Below are 14,879 nucleotides of genomic sequence, written 5' to 3'. Positions count from 1 at the left end.
TATCAGTTTTTAAAGCAACCCACATTTTCTAACACTTGCGTTGATAATCCAATTTAAATCCATATTGAATAAAAAACGAAAGAAAATCATTATTAAATGGAGGAAATTTAATTTTTTGGTGGAATTTTGAATTTTGAAAAATTATAATCTATATTATAACATACTGGAATTTCAAGGAAAAATTCATTGATTTGAACTATCAAAAGTAAAACCCTAGCATGTTTTTCTACTTTTGATATTACAAAGATAAAGATCCTACCGTTGATCGCGCTCCTTGTCTCTAGAGTGCGTAGATCCGAGGTATACGCTTTGTCGCACCCTTTTATATGATGAAGAAGACCCAAAGAACACCCCAAAGATCCTTGATGTGTGATTTGTTGAAGAAGAAAAGGGATTTTAAGAATCCCTTTTGTGAAGAACCCTTGAGAGATATAAACACACTTCAAGAGAGAAGAGGTTTTTTTTTTCTTGAGAGGAGAGAGAAAAATGACGAATTTGGATTTTTTTCAATCTTTTCTAGGATTGTTTGCTTTGATTTTTATACAAAAAGCTAGGGTTAAGAGAGAAATAGTAATTTCCAATGTGAGAGCTCTCTTTTTGGCTTGTTTCCAATTTTCCCCTTTTGCTTTCTTTCTTTCTTGTTTCCAAATTGGATTTGATTCCAATATTAATTTCTTGTCAATCAAGACATGCTATTCTCATTCCACATTGCTTCTTTGGAAGAAAATCTTTTTAAGCAATCATTCATCTTTTCTTTCTTTCCTTCTTTTCATTTTTTATTCTTTTTATTTTTCTTTTAACAAATATGATGTCACAATAGTGACATCATCAAGGTTGGGTGCTCAACTCATGTGTATCAACCATGTGGGCCGCCCACCATGGTGGTTGAGTCATATGGGTGAACCCACATGAGCTCCATCTTCGCGGGCTTTAGCCCAATGGGCCATTTCACACGGGTTTCAGGTTTTTCCGTAAACAATCAATAAAATCTTTCTAAATTCAACATTCTATATATGGACCCAACCCATTTGACATTTATGGTGCATCCCTCACACATGATTGGACCATCTTTTTTGGAAAATAACTTTTTGGACCAAAATGCCCCTATTTCACTGTTAGACATCCAAATGCGACCAAAATACCCTCAGATTGATTCACCCCTAAAGGGAAAAATTAAAAATGGAAAGTCTTTGTGGTCAAACTTAAAAAATAGAAACTTTTAAAATTGCGTCCTTTCGGTGAGTAATATTAAACAGAATCATTTGGTATCCCCTGAAAATATCCAAAATGCCCTCAACACTTAGAATTTCCAAATGAAGCGAAACTCCTGAGAAATTCTAAATTTAGCAGGTTTTCCAAAATTCAGGAAATCAATCATAATCTCTCAGACATATTTCGGGGAATTACACAGAAAAAGACCAAATTGCCCCGAGGTGCTAGAATTTGGCGAGACTAAGGAAAACCCTGAGAAATTCTAAAAATTGCAGATTTTCGAAAATTTATGAACGGACTCAAGATTTCTTAGACACAACTTAGGGACCAAATAAGATATGTTTGGAACTGTCTTAAATACCCCCGAAGTGCAAGACTAAGAGAAAATCTTGAGAGATCTAAATTTAGCAGGTTTTTCAAATCTTACGAAATTACTCATAATCCATCAGCCGTACCCTCGAGATGGTTTTGGACATATGAGAAATGATTGAAATATCGATAAGATGATGAATATGTGGAAGCCCCATGAGTTTCTAAAAATAGCAGCTTTTTCAAAATTTGTAAAATCACTCAAGATTTCTCACATATAACTCGGGGGTCAAACGAGACATATCGGGAATGACCAAAATACCCCTGCAGTGCAAAATAGGCAAAAATGACGGAAACCCTGAAAATTCTAAAAATAGCAGGTTTTTTTTCATTTGCTTGGAAACTTGAACTTTCATCTTCCAGAGGCCAAAGGATCCTCCTAGAGACCTTCAGGATCGCGAATCAACTTCAAAACACCCATAATGAAATGAAATCTACCCTAAAATGCATGGATGCCTAATCTAATGCTGAATACGGATTCAAAACTCGATAATACTACTGAATCTTTTACTTTTTAAAGCGTAGCAAAATGGGGGTGTCTACATATATCAATATGTTTAGTTCGAGAATGTTGAATTGGGTTCTTGGTTAGATTGATTGCACTTGTATTATCACAATGTATTGGAACACATCTGAACTCCAAGCTATAATCTTCTAAGGTGTTCTTCATCAGTAACACTTGTGCCTACAACAAGTGTTACTGAGTCCATCAGTAACACATTTGAACAGGCGCCTACAACAATGTACTCTGTTTCTGTGGCAGACAGAGCAATAGAGTTCTGTTTCTTGCTAAACCAAGATACTAAGGATCTCCCTAGGTCAAAAGAGTTTGTCTTTCCATACCATAGACCTAGACTAGGAGTCCATCTCAAGTATTTAAATATCCTTTTTACAGAGAGCAAATGAGATTCTCATGGATCTGATTGAAATCTAGCACATAGGCAAACACTAAACATGATATCCGGTTGGCTAGCAGTCAGATAGAGAAGACTTCCTATCATTGTCCTATACTTTTTCTGATCAACCTTGGGCCCAATGACATCTATTGCTAATTTTGAAGATGTGCTCATAGGAGTGGACTTTGGAGGAGAGCTTTCCATTCCAAATTTCTTTAGCAGTTATTTGGTATATTTTTCTTGGTTTATGAAGATTCCATTTGGCATTTGGTAGATTTGTAGACCAAGAAAATATTTAAGTTCTCCCATCATGCTCATTTCAAACTCATTTGGTATGCATTTGGAGAATTCTTCACATATACTCACATTAGTTGACCCAAAGATGGTGTCATCTACATAGATTTGGACATCATGCTCACGTCCTCACCCTTTCTTTTAATAAATAAAGTCTTATCGACTTTTCCCATCTCAAATCTCTTGCCTAATATGAATGAACTAAGCCTTTCATACCAAGCTCTAGGAGCTTGCTTTAATCCATATAGGGCCATGTCCAATCTAAAGACATGATCCGAGTGCTTGAAGTCTTCAAATCCAGGAGGTTGCTCAACATACACCTCCTCTAAAATATATCAATTTAGAAATGCACTCTTGACATCCATTTGGTATAACTTGAAACCTCTATAAATGCATATACAAGAAGCATTCTAATGGGTTCCAACCGGGCTACAGGGGCAAAAGTCTCATCATAATCAATCCAGTCTTCCTGGTTGTAACCTTGGGCGACTAAACGGGCTTTATTTCTTTGGATATCACCTTTTTCATCCAACTTGTTCCTATAAACCCATCTAGTTCCAATCACACGATGATCTTTTGGCCTAGGAACCAATTGCCATACTTTATTTCTTTCAAATTAATTTAACTCTTCTTGCATGGCAATCATCCAGAATTCATCATTTTCTTCTTCGACAATAGACTTAGGCTCAATTTGTGAGATGAATGCTAAGTGGCCACACAGTCCTAAAATGAGACCTATTCTTGACTCCTTGTGAAGCTTCACCAATAATTTGAGTAGAGGGGTGGCTTACAATAATTCATTTTTTTTGTCCTCTTCCTCATTTCCTCTTTCTTCAATTGACTCACCTTCTATGCTATGATTTTCCAATGAATTAGTCAAGGTGGAGGTGTTCTTTTCACATACTATGGGATGAATCTCATCTTCCTCGTCTAGGTTAATTGTCACCCTCTTTTCTTCACTTTATTCATCAAATTTAACATGTATAGTCTCTTCTACTGTTAAAGTTCTTTGATTGAACACTCTATAGGACTTACTTCTAGTTGAATACCCCAAAAATATCCCTTCATTTGCTTTAAGATCAAATTTGTGAAGATTGTCCTTGATGTTTTGAATATAGCACTTACATCCAAAGATTCTAAAGTAGCTAATATTGGGCTTTCTTCCCTTCCACAATTCATATGGTGTTTTGCTAGTATGGGGTCTAATCAATATTCTATTTATCACATGACAAGCTATATGTAAACACATGAACCACTATTTATACCCTCTGAACCACTATTTATACTTAGGAAATAATATGTAAACACATGAACCACTATTCCAACAATCATAAACCGCTATTGAAGTAGATGGAACCCAATCCAATGAACCAATGTAAACTAGATGGAATCCAATCCAATGAACACTTTGAACAACCCTGAACCACTATTTATATTGTTTTAACCACTACTTATACCCATGGACCACTATTTACAGTTACGAAAACACTATGTAAACAGAGTTTTAACCACTATTTACGCTTATAAAATACTATGTAAACACATCAACTACTAGATAGTGGTTCACTATCAATAAATAGTGGTTGAAAATGGTATTAGCTCAGCCCGTTTTGAAGTCTAGATTGAACTCTACATAGTGGTTCATTATAACTACTATCAATAGATTGAACTCTAGATAGTGCTTCACTATAACACATGAACTCTAGATTGAACTCTAGATAGTGGTTCATAATAACTACTATCAATAGTTCTTCATAAAACATTTTATATCGTGGTTCACTAGCACTAAATAGTGGTTGAACACGGGTTTAGCTCAACCCACCGGATTTAGCTCAACCACTACACAACACAAAACGAAACATGGAGAGAGATACAAAGATATATATATAGAGTACCTACACAGCAATTCTCAAACCCCTCTAATGGAGGGGGGAAAAGGGGAAAAGAGAGGAGGTAAAAGGCAAAAGGGCAAAAGGGAAAAAGGTTGAAAATGATACATGAAAAATGAGATGAGAGAAAGGCAAAAGGGATAAAATCCTACTTTTTACTAACTGACAAGACCTCTGTCAGTGGGAATGGGCTGGAGGGGCATTTGTGTCCTCCCCAAAATATGAACAGTGTAAAGCACTCTTCTTTAGTCCTATTCAAAACACCCTTACTTTTTTAATATTAGTACAAAAAGGGCTTTTTTGTCATTTTCCCAATTATGAAAATATTTCGATACGAAATCATGGCTGAAATCCAAGTAAGATTCTTCACCGATTGCTTTCTTGGGAAAATGACCAAGAAAAAGCCCTATTTTGCACGAATATTAAGAAAGCAGTGGTGATTTGAAAAAGACCAAAGAAGAGTGCTTTTCACTGTTTATGGATTTTGGAGGATAGAAATGTCCCTCCCGCCCATTCCACTGACAGGTTTCTTGTCAGTCACAAATCTTAGGCTAAAAGTAAGACTTTATCATTTTTACCTTTGGGGAATGATATTTCCACCCCCTTTGACGGATAAAATCCCCCCCCCCCTTTTATGTTTTCCATGAGAATGGTTCACTACTTGAGGATAAATTCACCCCCTTTAACATTTTTTCTTACCTTTGAAAGTTAACAGATAACATTTAAAGGGGGGATTTTATCCGTCAAGGGGGATGGGGGAATATCATTTCCCTTACCCTTTTCTCTTCTCATTTCCAGCTTTCATGTTCAACCTTTTACCTCTTACCTTTTTCAATAGTGGTTCAGGAGTGTTGGAATAGTGGTTAATAGTCTTCGAATAGTGGTTCATGTGTTTACAGTGGTTCCTAAGTGTAAATAGTGGCTCAGAGGGTATAAATAGTGGTTCCAACTCTACCATCAGTGGTTCATGGGCTTACATAGTGGTTAAAACAATATAAATAATAGTTCAGGGTTGTAAAAAGTGATTCATTGGATCCGATTCCATCTAGTTTAAATTGGTTCATTGGATTGGATTCCATTTACTTGAATAGTGGTTCTAGAGTGTTAGAATAGTGGTTCATAGTGTTCGAATAGTGATTCATGTGTTTATATAATGTTTCCTACGTGTAAATAGTGGTTCGAGGGTATAAATCGTGGTTCCAACTCTACCATCAGTGGTTCATGGGTTGTATGTAGTGGTTAAAACAATATAAATAGTAGTTCATGGTTGTAAAAAGTGATTCATTGGATTCGATTCCATCTAGTTTAAATTGGTTCATTGGATTGAATTTCACTTACTTGAATAGGGGTTCAGGAGTGTTGGAATAGTGGTTCATAGGGTTCGAATAGTGGTTCATATGTTTACATAGTGTTTCATAAGTGTAAATAGTGGTTTAGAGGGTATAAATAGTGGTTCCAACTCTAGCAATAGTAGTTTATGGGTGTAAGTAGTTGTTAAAAAAAACAACAACCAAGAGTTGACTCAAGCTTTGACTTCGAAACTTCTGTTTTCTTTAAAAATTGAACAAAAATGTTGCAAGACGCCTCAAGAGTCAACTTGAAAAGAAAATGAACCTGAGTCGACTCTGAAACTACTGTTTTGCTTAAAATTGACTCTAAAGTTGACTCCGAACCTTATATTGCATATCATAATAACCAGAAACCTTTTGAGTCGCCCAAATCATAAAGAGCTATATATTAACACGCCCAAATCTTGAACATGCAAGAAATAATGAACTTTTCCTTCTACGTATATTCAATTACAGAAAATAATTAAATACATTAAAGTGCTCATTCATCTGTTCCCTCCATGTAGATTCAATTACAGAGAATAATTACAGAAATTAGAGTGGTCATTCATCTGTTCCTTCCATGTACATTCAATTACAGAAAACAATCAACGACATTCAAATTTTCCTTCCATGTACAATGTTGGCAAAGTCGTATATATTGACACGCCCATACACACCCTCTAAGAATTTGTCGAGTAGAGTTCTTGTCGTAGCAGTAATATCAGCGTGCACGAAGTCAAAACTTTCATATTTACTCAGGCATTCCATTTCCTTAATAACAAATAGCCTACAATCAAAGCTGCAAGAAATAAAAACTACGTGAAGTTAGAACTGAAGAGATTTCAAAGTTGTAGGGACCAGTTGAAATCAGTTTACATCACCGGTATTTTTAAATGGGCCGTTGAGCTGGTCTATCCACTTGAAATGCACTTATATCTACATCTTTCGCCTACCATACTTAATCCTAAATTTGTGCTACATCCCTAACTTCGAACCACTAGTATCACACCACCTATTCTAAACGCCCTAAGTTGTTTTTGCAAACACCGCACTAAAACGGTCATAAGTTTTTTGTGCAGTTCGACACCTTCTAGTTTGACCAAATGTCCAAATGGGCTACTTTTTATCAAATCTTCATGCTCTTCCCAAAGTTTTAAACAGAAAGGACAACATCTAGATGAAAGATAAATAGCCTGCGCAGAAATTCATTATCGTAAAAGTGTAAACACTTACAGAAAATCACTAATGAATGAATAAATGTACGGGCTGAAGTCATAGTTACTCACCATAGTGTCAGCGTAGCCTTACTTACTCTGTCCTTCTCTACAGAAACAAAACCATTACAATATGTGAACAGATGTTATACCGGAGTAGATGCATACTAAAGACAATAAAATATAGATACTTTCAACCACTAATTATAGATTTCAACCAATAAACCACTACTACACCACTTTCAACCACTAATTACATATTCCAACAACTAATTTCTCATTATATACATTTTGCACAAGTATTTCGACACTTCGGACCACTACAGTGACACTTTCAACCACTAATTACATATTTCAACTACTAAGTTATCACTATAAACCACTATTACACCTATTTGGACCACTATAGTAACTCTTAACCAATTACAAACAATAATTACAGAGGTCAACCACTAGTTGGACACTTTCAGCCACTAAATAGAAGATTTCAACCACTATTGCACCTGATTGTGAATTATCATCTACTATTTATATACTATAGAAGCACTAAAAAGACACTTTTAACTAAGGGTGGACATGGTTCCGGTTCAACCCAAAGAACAGAACCGAACTGGCCTATTTGGTCCGGTTCGGTTCGGTTCTAGGATTTGGTGGTTCGGTTCCAGTTCTGGGTTCCTGGAACGGAGAGAATACGGTTCGGTTCTGGGTTTGGGATCCTGGAACCGAGAACCGAATCGAGAACCGAGTAGGATCATATCCGCCCTCCAATCGGATAAAATCACCCCCCAACCCCCCCAATACGGTTTCCGTGAGAAACAATGCTTTAGGCTATTCACTTACTGCTTGAGGATAATTTCACACCCCCCCCCCCTTTAACGTTTTGCTTTGCCTTTTAAAGTTTTAATCGTAAGTTATTAAAAACTAATAAAATCTCAATTGTTATGTGGAAAAAATTATAAAATAAGGTTGGGTAAACCCAGAACCGAACCGATGAAGTTCGGTTCGGTTCGGTTCAGTTCCAAAGATATATGGTTCGGTTCTGGTGCCAAATTTTGGGAACCGATTGCATATGGTTCGGTTCTGGGTATACCACGGAACCGAACCGAACCAAACCATTTCCAGCCCTACTTTTAACAAGTAATTATAGATTTTAACCACATTTCAAACAATAATTACAGAGGTCAACCACTATTTGGCCACTTTGAAGCACTAAAACAGATTTCAACCACCTGATTTCACATTTTTAACCACTATTTTACACACTATAGACAATTTGAATCACTAAAAAAACTCTTTCAACCACTAATTATAGAATTCAACCACATTCCAAACAATAATTACAGAGTTCATGAACTATTTGGACACTTTCAACTACTAAACAGACACTTTCAACTACTAAATACAGACTTTCAACCACTAAATACAGAGTTTCAACCACTAAATAGACACTTCTAACCACTAACTTGTAAATGTTAACCACAATATTACACCTGGTTTCTCATTTTCAACCACTACTTGGACACTATAGATCTTTGAACCACTAATTACATATTAATGGTTCAAACAGACACTTATAACCACTAATCACATTTTCAACCACTAAATAGACACATTCAACCACTAATTACATATTTCAACCAGTAATTTAGCACTTTACACCAATTCCAACCACTATGGACACACACTTGGAACCAATTTCAACCAATAATTCAAGATTTCAACCACTAACTCCTCACTGGAAATCACTATTTCAACACTAAACCAATATTTAGAAACTTTCAACCTCTATTTGAACACTCTAAACCATTAGGGTTCTCAAACAGAGAAAAACCCTAATAGAACCCTAAATAGTGGTTCAAATTGGTTTTACAAAACCCTAAATAGTGGTTCACATTTGTAAAACCGCAACAAAACCCTTATATAGTAATTGAAATTGGTTTCGCAAAACCCAAATTTTGGGCAAAATTTTAAAATTTCAGACGAATTCTTGTATTTTTCAAATCCAAGAGGATTTCATTTCTGTAACCGTCAAAATCGAAATATTTCAGCCAAAGCAAAATGATTCAGCGGAAATTTAATATCATGGCCATAAGTAGACTAAGGGGGTAGTCTGGGAAAGAAAAGGGGGTGAATATATACTTCCCTTGCTTCGAAGCCTGGAGTTTATGACAAAAAATAAACACCTCGTTGGACGATATTCTGATTAATTGACTTTCTTTCTTAACTGTTGAATAATTTTGTTTACCACCCCCTTAATGTTGGTTGATGACATGATCTAGATTATCAAGCACACTTTGATTATTGTAGTATAACCTATTCACAGTATGGAGACACAGACGGCCCGGATCATCCAGCTATACAATCGTTGTTTACTCCGATATTCCGGACAGTGACGGTGACTCGGTGAGTCAAACCCGTGCGTCAAATAAATATTAATTTTTTTTTACGGGCGCAATTCGCACCCCTTTAAAGGAGGGTATGTGGCAGACTTTCACGTTAAATGGTGCTAATTATCCGACAGGCTGGGACTCAGTTACACTTGACCGAATGGCCCTACCACGTTTCTCTTCAGTGTACTACCTAACTGAAGACAATTCTCACATGGGTCCCACCCAACATGCACAAGTTGAAATCATCCCCAAAATAATTGAAGAAAAATCAATGATTGACCCATCCAACGGCTCCAGAGTATTTAGAAAGAAGCTCTCGTTGCACATTATTTATCATAGGGTAAGTTCTATATTATTTAAGAGAACAAAAAGGGGTCCAAATATCAAAACAAGGGTTTATGCTTGTGTAATCTAGACCGTTAATCTTGTAGATCTTCACGAGGCAACCGAAATTGTTCTAGTCCTCTGCCAAACGGTCATCCCATCTCTAAGATATAAAGACTACACAAATCAACATTTTAGCTTTTCTTGCATAATGTTAAATGATCCACGTAGAAGAACCCAACTAGAGTCATGATTAGAGCCCGGTAGATTCCTTTCACCTTCTTTATGAAATTTTCTAAAGGATTCATTTAGCCGACTCCAACTAGTTTGGGACAAAGACTTTGTTGAGTTGAGTTGAGTTGAGTTGCATAATGTTAAAAACAAGGTTAGATGAATCTAGCAGATATGATCATCCGATCAAGGTAAGGGACGCCGAACTAGTGTGGAACCCGCCCAGATCAATGGATCTGATCACATCCACATCACATGCGTGAGACCCAGAAAATACGTCCCACGAAAGAGCCAAAACATCCATTGCCATTTTAAGCATGTTGGATAGAAAATGATATTTACACCCCCTTGCACAGCATTTCTAATTTCCTACCCCATTAGTTTGTCTTTTCTTGAAAACAATTGCATTTCCACAACCCTCTCTCTCTTTCGCTCATAATGCCTTACCTGCAAAAGTAATAAAAATGTTAGAGAGTGGGGTGGAAATATCATTTTTCTTCTTCACATTATATTAATGTGCCGATGCTCGATTCTCCATTCCTTTAATAGTGGACGAAAGAAATTAAACTCCATGCGAAATTTCGTGGCTGACAAATTCCACAATTCTACGTCATTTTCATTAACAAGCTCTGACGAATCAATCAACAAATCGAACGGCCAGGATTCCATATCAACTAATAAAGAGGATAACAACAAGATAAGAAGAAACAAAGGAAGCTTCAAAGAAACCAAACGCCTACAAAACAAAGAGAGTCGCGGTCTCGTGACGCAACCGCTCGGCCACAATATCCTTCAATGCACCTTCCTAGAAACCATTAAAACAAAGAAAAATCCCAATTGCAGAAAAAATAAATTCCAAACTCATGACTTCTTCCCACTATTTATAGTGTACAATTTCTAAGTTTCATGGTGGTGATTTGCTACTTTCGAATACCTTGGTACAATCTCCTTCTAGATTTCATTTTCTTGATAGATATTCTATAAAGATGGCGAATGAGATGAATATGTACGAAGATTTGTTACCGGCCATGGCGGAGAAATTAGAGGCGGACGCGTTTGTGTCGGAGCTCTGTGCCGGATTCCGGCTACTCGCGGATCCAGTAAGCGGGTTGATTACCCCGGAGAGTTTGAGGAGGAATTCGGAGATTCTTGGGTTGGAGGGGATGAGTAAGGAGGATTCGGAGGGGATGGTGAAGGAGGGAGATCTTGATGGAGATGGGTGTTTGAATGAGACTGAATTTTGTATACTGATGGTGAGATTGAGTCCCGGTATGATGGAGGATGCTCAAGAGTGGCTTGAGAAGGCTCTCCGTCAGGAACTGAAATCTTCTAATAATGTGTAATAATTGTAAGAAACTTGGAGACTTGGTTTGTGAGCAAACTTGAAAATTTGGTTTCTTTTTCTTCTCATTTTCCTCATTTCTACGTGTTGTGCTGCTCTCTCTCTCTCTCTCTCTCTCTCTCTCGTGGGGGCCCGCCTAGGTATGGAACTGGGTGGGGCCCAGCCTGTATGGGACATGTTTAAAGGCCTAACCTAATATAGTAACGTGTTCCCTCAACTCTGAAGCTTTTGGCGTATTGGTTAGGTACGTAACTCTCTCTCTCTCTCTCTCTCTCTCTCTCTCTCTCTCTCTCCCTCCCTTTAGTGTGGGACCGCCTAGGTATGGAACTCGGTGGTATGGGACATGTTTAAAGAGCCTAGCCTAACATAGTAACTGTTGGGTATACATGTGTATGGTATAACCCTAGTATATGTTCTAATATAAGCCCAATAAGATAATGGACCGGTGTAGTGGGCCTACATGGGCTAGAGTCTATTAACTAGTCATTAACCCTAGTGTATCTCTATATATAGGGGCTGGAGGCAACAAACTTGGTATTCCAAACTAGATACCTTGGGTGTAATGCTTCAAGCAACCTCTTGCTTGACCTAATTCCTCTAACAATCTTGAAGCATTGTCTAGAAACCCTAAATACGTTTCTTGATAACCCTTCCCCTTCTCACGGTTTTGGAGGCCGTGACTCACGTTTTTTGCTTTTCTTGGATTCTCGTTCCATCGTTTTGACGTGAGTTCGTTTCTGTCATCGCTTTTTGCCATGGGTTTGAAGCGATAGAGGATGTCTGTTTCTCTCATCGTTTTTAGATGGTAGTACAAATTGGAGGCTACCTGTTTCTCTCATCGTGAGAATTTCTTAGTGGAATAGTGGAACCCAATCAACGGCAGTGGTATTTTGATAACAATTTGTTATGAACCCGAATCGGTTCGTAACGTGATTGATCTTCTTAGAGGGAAGATCGGCCTTTTGATCTACTTCGAGGGAAGGATCAGTCTTCCTTTGTGCTAAAAAGACACAATTCTAAGATAATTTCTTCATTCATTGATTTCCATTACAATAGCATGTGCTTATATAAAACACTCCAAGATAAATATAGAAAGATCTAGCAAGGTCTTATGATAAATATAAAAATAACTAAATAAAGATTATACTAATCTAAATTATTATTGTAATCTATCAAGCTACTAAATATACAGATCTTACTAGATCTGATCTTATTCTCTAAAACAAGAAAGTAATATATTCCATTCTAAATGGGACCCATTTAGGCACGTATCATTCCACCCCTCTTGAAATCAACCTTGTCCTCAAGGTTGGAGATTACGAATTGGATGGTGAAAAATAAAATCTTGTGTCCCTTTCTTCCTCTCTTCGTCTTGTAATTAGTCATTATTACGCATGTCGTCATTAAGAATTTAGGCCGCTCCATTTTAAAAGTGTTATCATCGGGCCTTTTGTCAAAGCTCTTTCGTTGCGTTTTTTTGAAATGTTTTGGATGGTGATGCACGGATGGTTGTGGGCGAGGATCTTTTTGTTGGCGTTGGACGGGCCGAGATGATTCACGGATTTTTCGGCGACGAACTCGACGACGCTGAAAATCAACGATGACTTTCTTTTGTGATTTCTTCAGTTTTTCTTTTATATTCTTTCTCTCTCCGTTCTTTTCTCCTCTTTTTATTTTTTGTCTTTTCTTTTTCATCGTACAAGACTGCTGGATCACCATGTCGATTTTGTTCAAGCATTCCACAAATTGTCGTTGCCATTCCTTCAATTCCAAAACAAGTGTTTTGATCTTCTAAAAATCTTCATGCATCGAATCCAAAATCTCTGAAGACGTAGCCATGGCGTAGGATCGACCGCTTTGATACCAATTGTTACGAACCCGAATCGGTTCGTAACGTGATTGATCTTCTTAGAGGGAAGATCGGCCTCTTGATCCACTTCGAGGGAAGGATCAGTCCTCCTTTGTGCTAAAAAGACACAATTCTAAGATAATTTCTTCATTCATTGATTTCCATTACAATAGCATGTGCTTATATAAAACACTCCAAGATAAATATAGAAAGATCTAGCAAGATCTTATGATAAATATAAAAATAATTAAATAAAGATTATACTAATCTAAATTAGTATTGTAATCTATCAAGCTACTAAATATACAGATCTTACTAGATCTGATCTTATTCTCTAAAATAAGAAAGTAATTTATTCCATTCTAAATGGGACCCATTTAGGCTTGTATCACAATTTGGGCGAGGGTTTCGTTTCAACATCACAAGGGAAGAAAACACATGCTTTTTTATTCAAGTTTTTTTTTTTCTGGATTGAAACCCTCTTTGGATTAAAGAAAGGAAAAGAGAACGTCTGCCTTGTTTGCCGTGTGGCTGAACCTCTTTGTGTAGCCAAACAACTTTTGCCAAGTTGTTTCTTCACTCCCATACTCACATGGAATTTGTGTAAAGGGTTGGCTGTAGGATGATCGAAATTTTGCAGTTGGGTTTTGGTAGCCCAAAACTCCTTGGCTGAATCACCAACAGATTGGGCAACGATTACGTTTGTGATCGTTTGGCCTTGAACACCGCTTTGGGGTTTATGGAAGTTATTGATCCTCTCTGAAAAACTGATTTTGCTCTCTTCCCAATCATCCCCAAGAGGACGATGATTCACGTTTTCAGGGACGAACAAACGGCAATCTTGTGCAATTTTTGTTATATCACACAGATACGAGCCGTTTTTGGGGTTTTTCTCACGTGGATCTATTGCATGGGACATCGGATTTTTCTTGTTCTTTGGATTGGGTGGCGGAGTTGTAAATTCATGGTTTTTTTAGGGCTTGTTCCATGAACTGTTTGAATTTTCTGTGTTCGTTCGCAAGAGTGAAAAAAAAGAAACACTTTCTGCAGATCTTGACTCTTTTTATTAGAAGCAGATCCAACTTACCATTTGCACGGATTTGTTTTGGCTAATATTTCTGCTAGCCGAGCCCTCTTGGTCGGTGCTGTTTGGGTTTGAAATCTATCTTAGATGTGGGTTCAATCCAAAAGAGGAGTTGCAACTTGTTGAAGAAATTATTGTGGCCAAGAGTTTTGTGGGCTGCAATTTCATTGGCCCCAATTTGTTGAAGTTGGGTTTCCTCTACCCAAAGAACTTTGGTTTGGGTATGTCAAATTTCAACCGTGGCTTGTCTCTTGGATCGAAATTTTTTGTTGAAACCTCTTGGGCAGAAAGGTATTGCCGAAACTCTTTGGATTTGGTTCACTCCATGTAAATCCTAATTATCATTGGGTTTGGGTATTCGCCTTGACTGGTTTGTCCTCGCCTCGGGTATTACTTTGGTGGCTATCTCTTGCTATTGAGTTTTAACTTGGATATCTCATATTCGGGTTTTTGG

At 37.3% G+C, this 14,879-nt stretch overlaps 1 protein-coding gene across 1 annotated transcript; it reads left to right on the top strand.

Annotated features, from left to right (window-relative positions):
- Positions 1-10,885: 10,885 nt before the first annotated feature.
- On the top strand, positions 10,886-11,569 carry LOC143883659 (Calcium-binding EF-hand family protein). Its single transcript, XM_077386991.1, has one exon. The coding sequence runs from the start codon at positions 11,137-11,139 to the stop codon at positions 11,491-11,493; it is 357 nt and encodes a 118-aa protein (XP_077243106.1). The 5' UTR covers positions 10,886-11,136; the 3' UTR covers positions 11,494-11,569.
- The last annotated feature ends 3,310 nt before the right edge of the window (positions 11,570-14,879 follow it).

The sequence above is a fragment of the Tasmannia lanceolata genome, unplaced genomic scaffold, assembly GCF_043159265.1.
Source record: "Tasmannia lanceolata isolate RefF3 unplaced genomic scaffold, GAP_Taslan_0.1 ptg000008l, whole genome shotgun sequence".
Classification (NCBI taxonomy): Eukaryota; Viridiplantae; Streptophyta; class Magnoliopsida; order Canellales; family Winteraceae; genus Tasmannia; species Tasmannia lanceolata.
The sequence above is the reverse complement of the archived record's forward strand: the minus strand, read 5'-3'. Positions and strand labels throughout refer to the sequence as shown.

Excerpts from the sequence above, each read along its gene's own strand:
- LOC143883659 (XM_077386991.1), top strand. The coding sequence starts at position 11,137 with ATGGCGAATGAGATGAATATGTACGAAGATTTGTTACCGGCCATGGCG.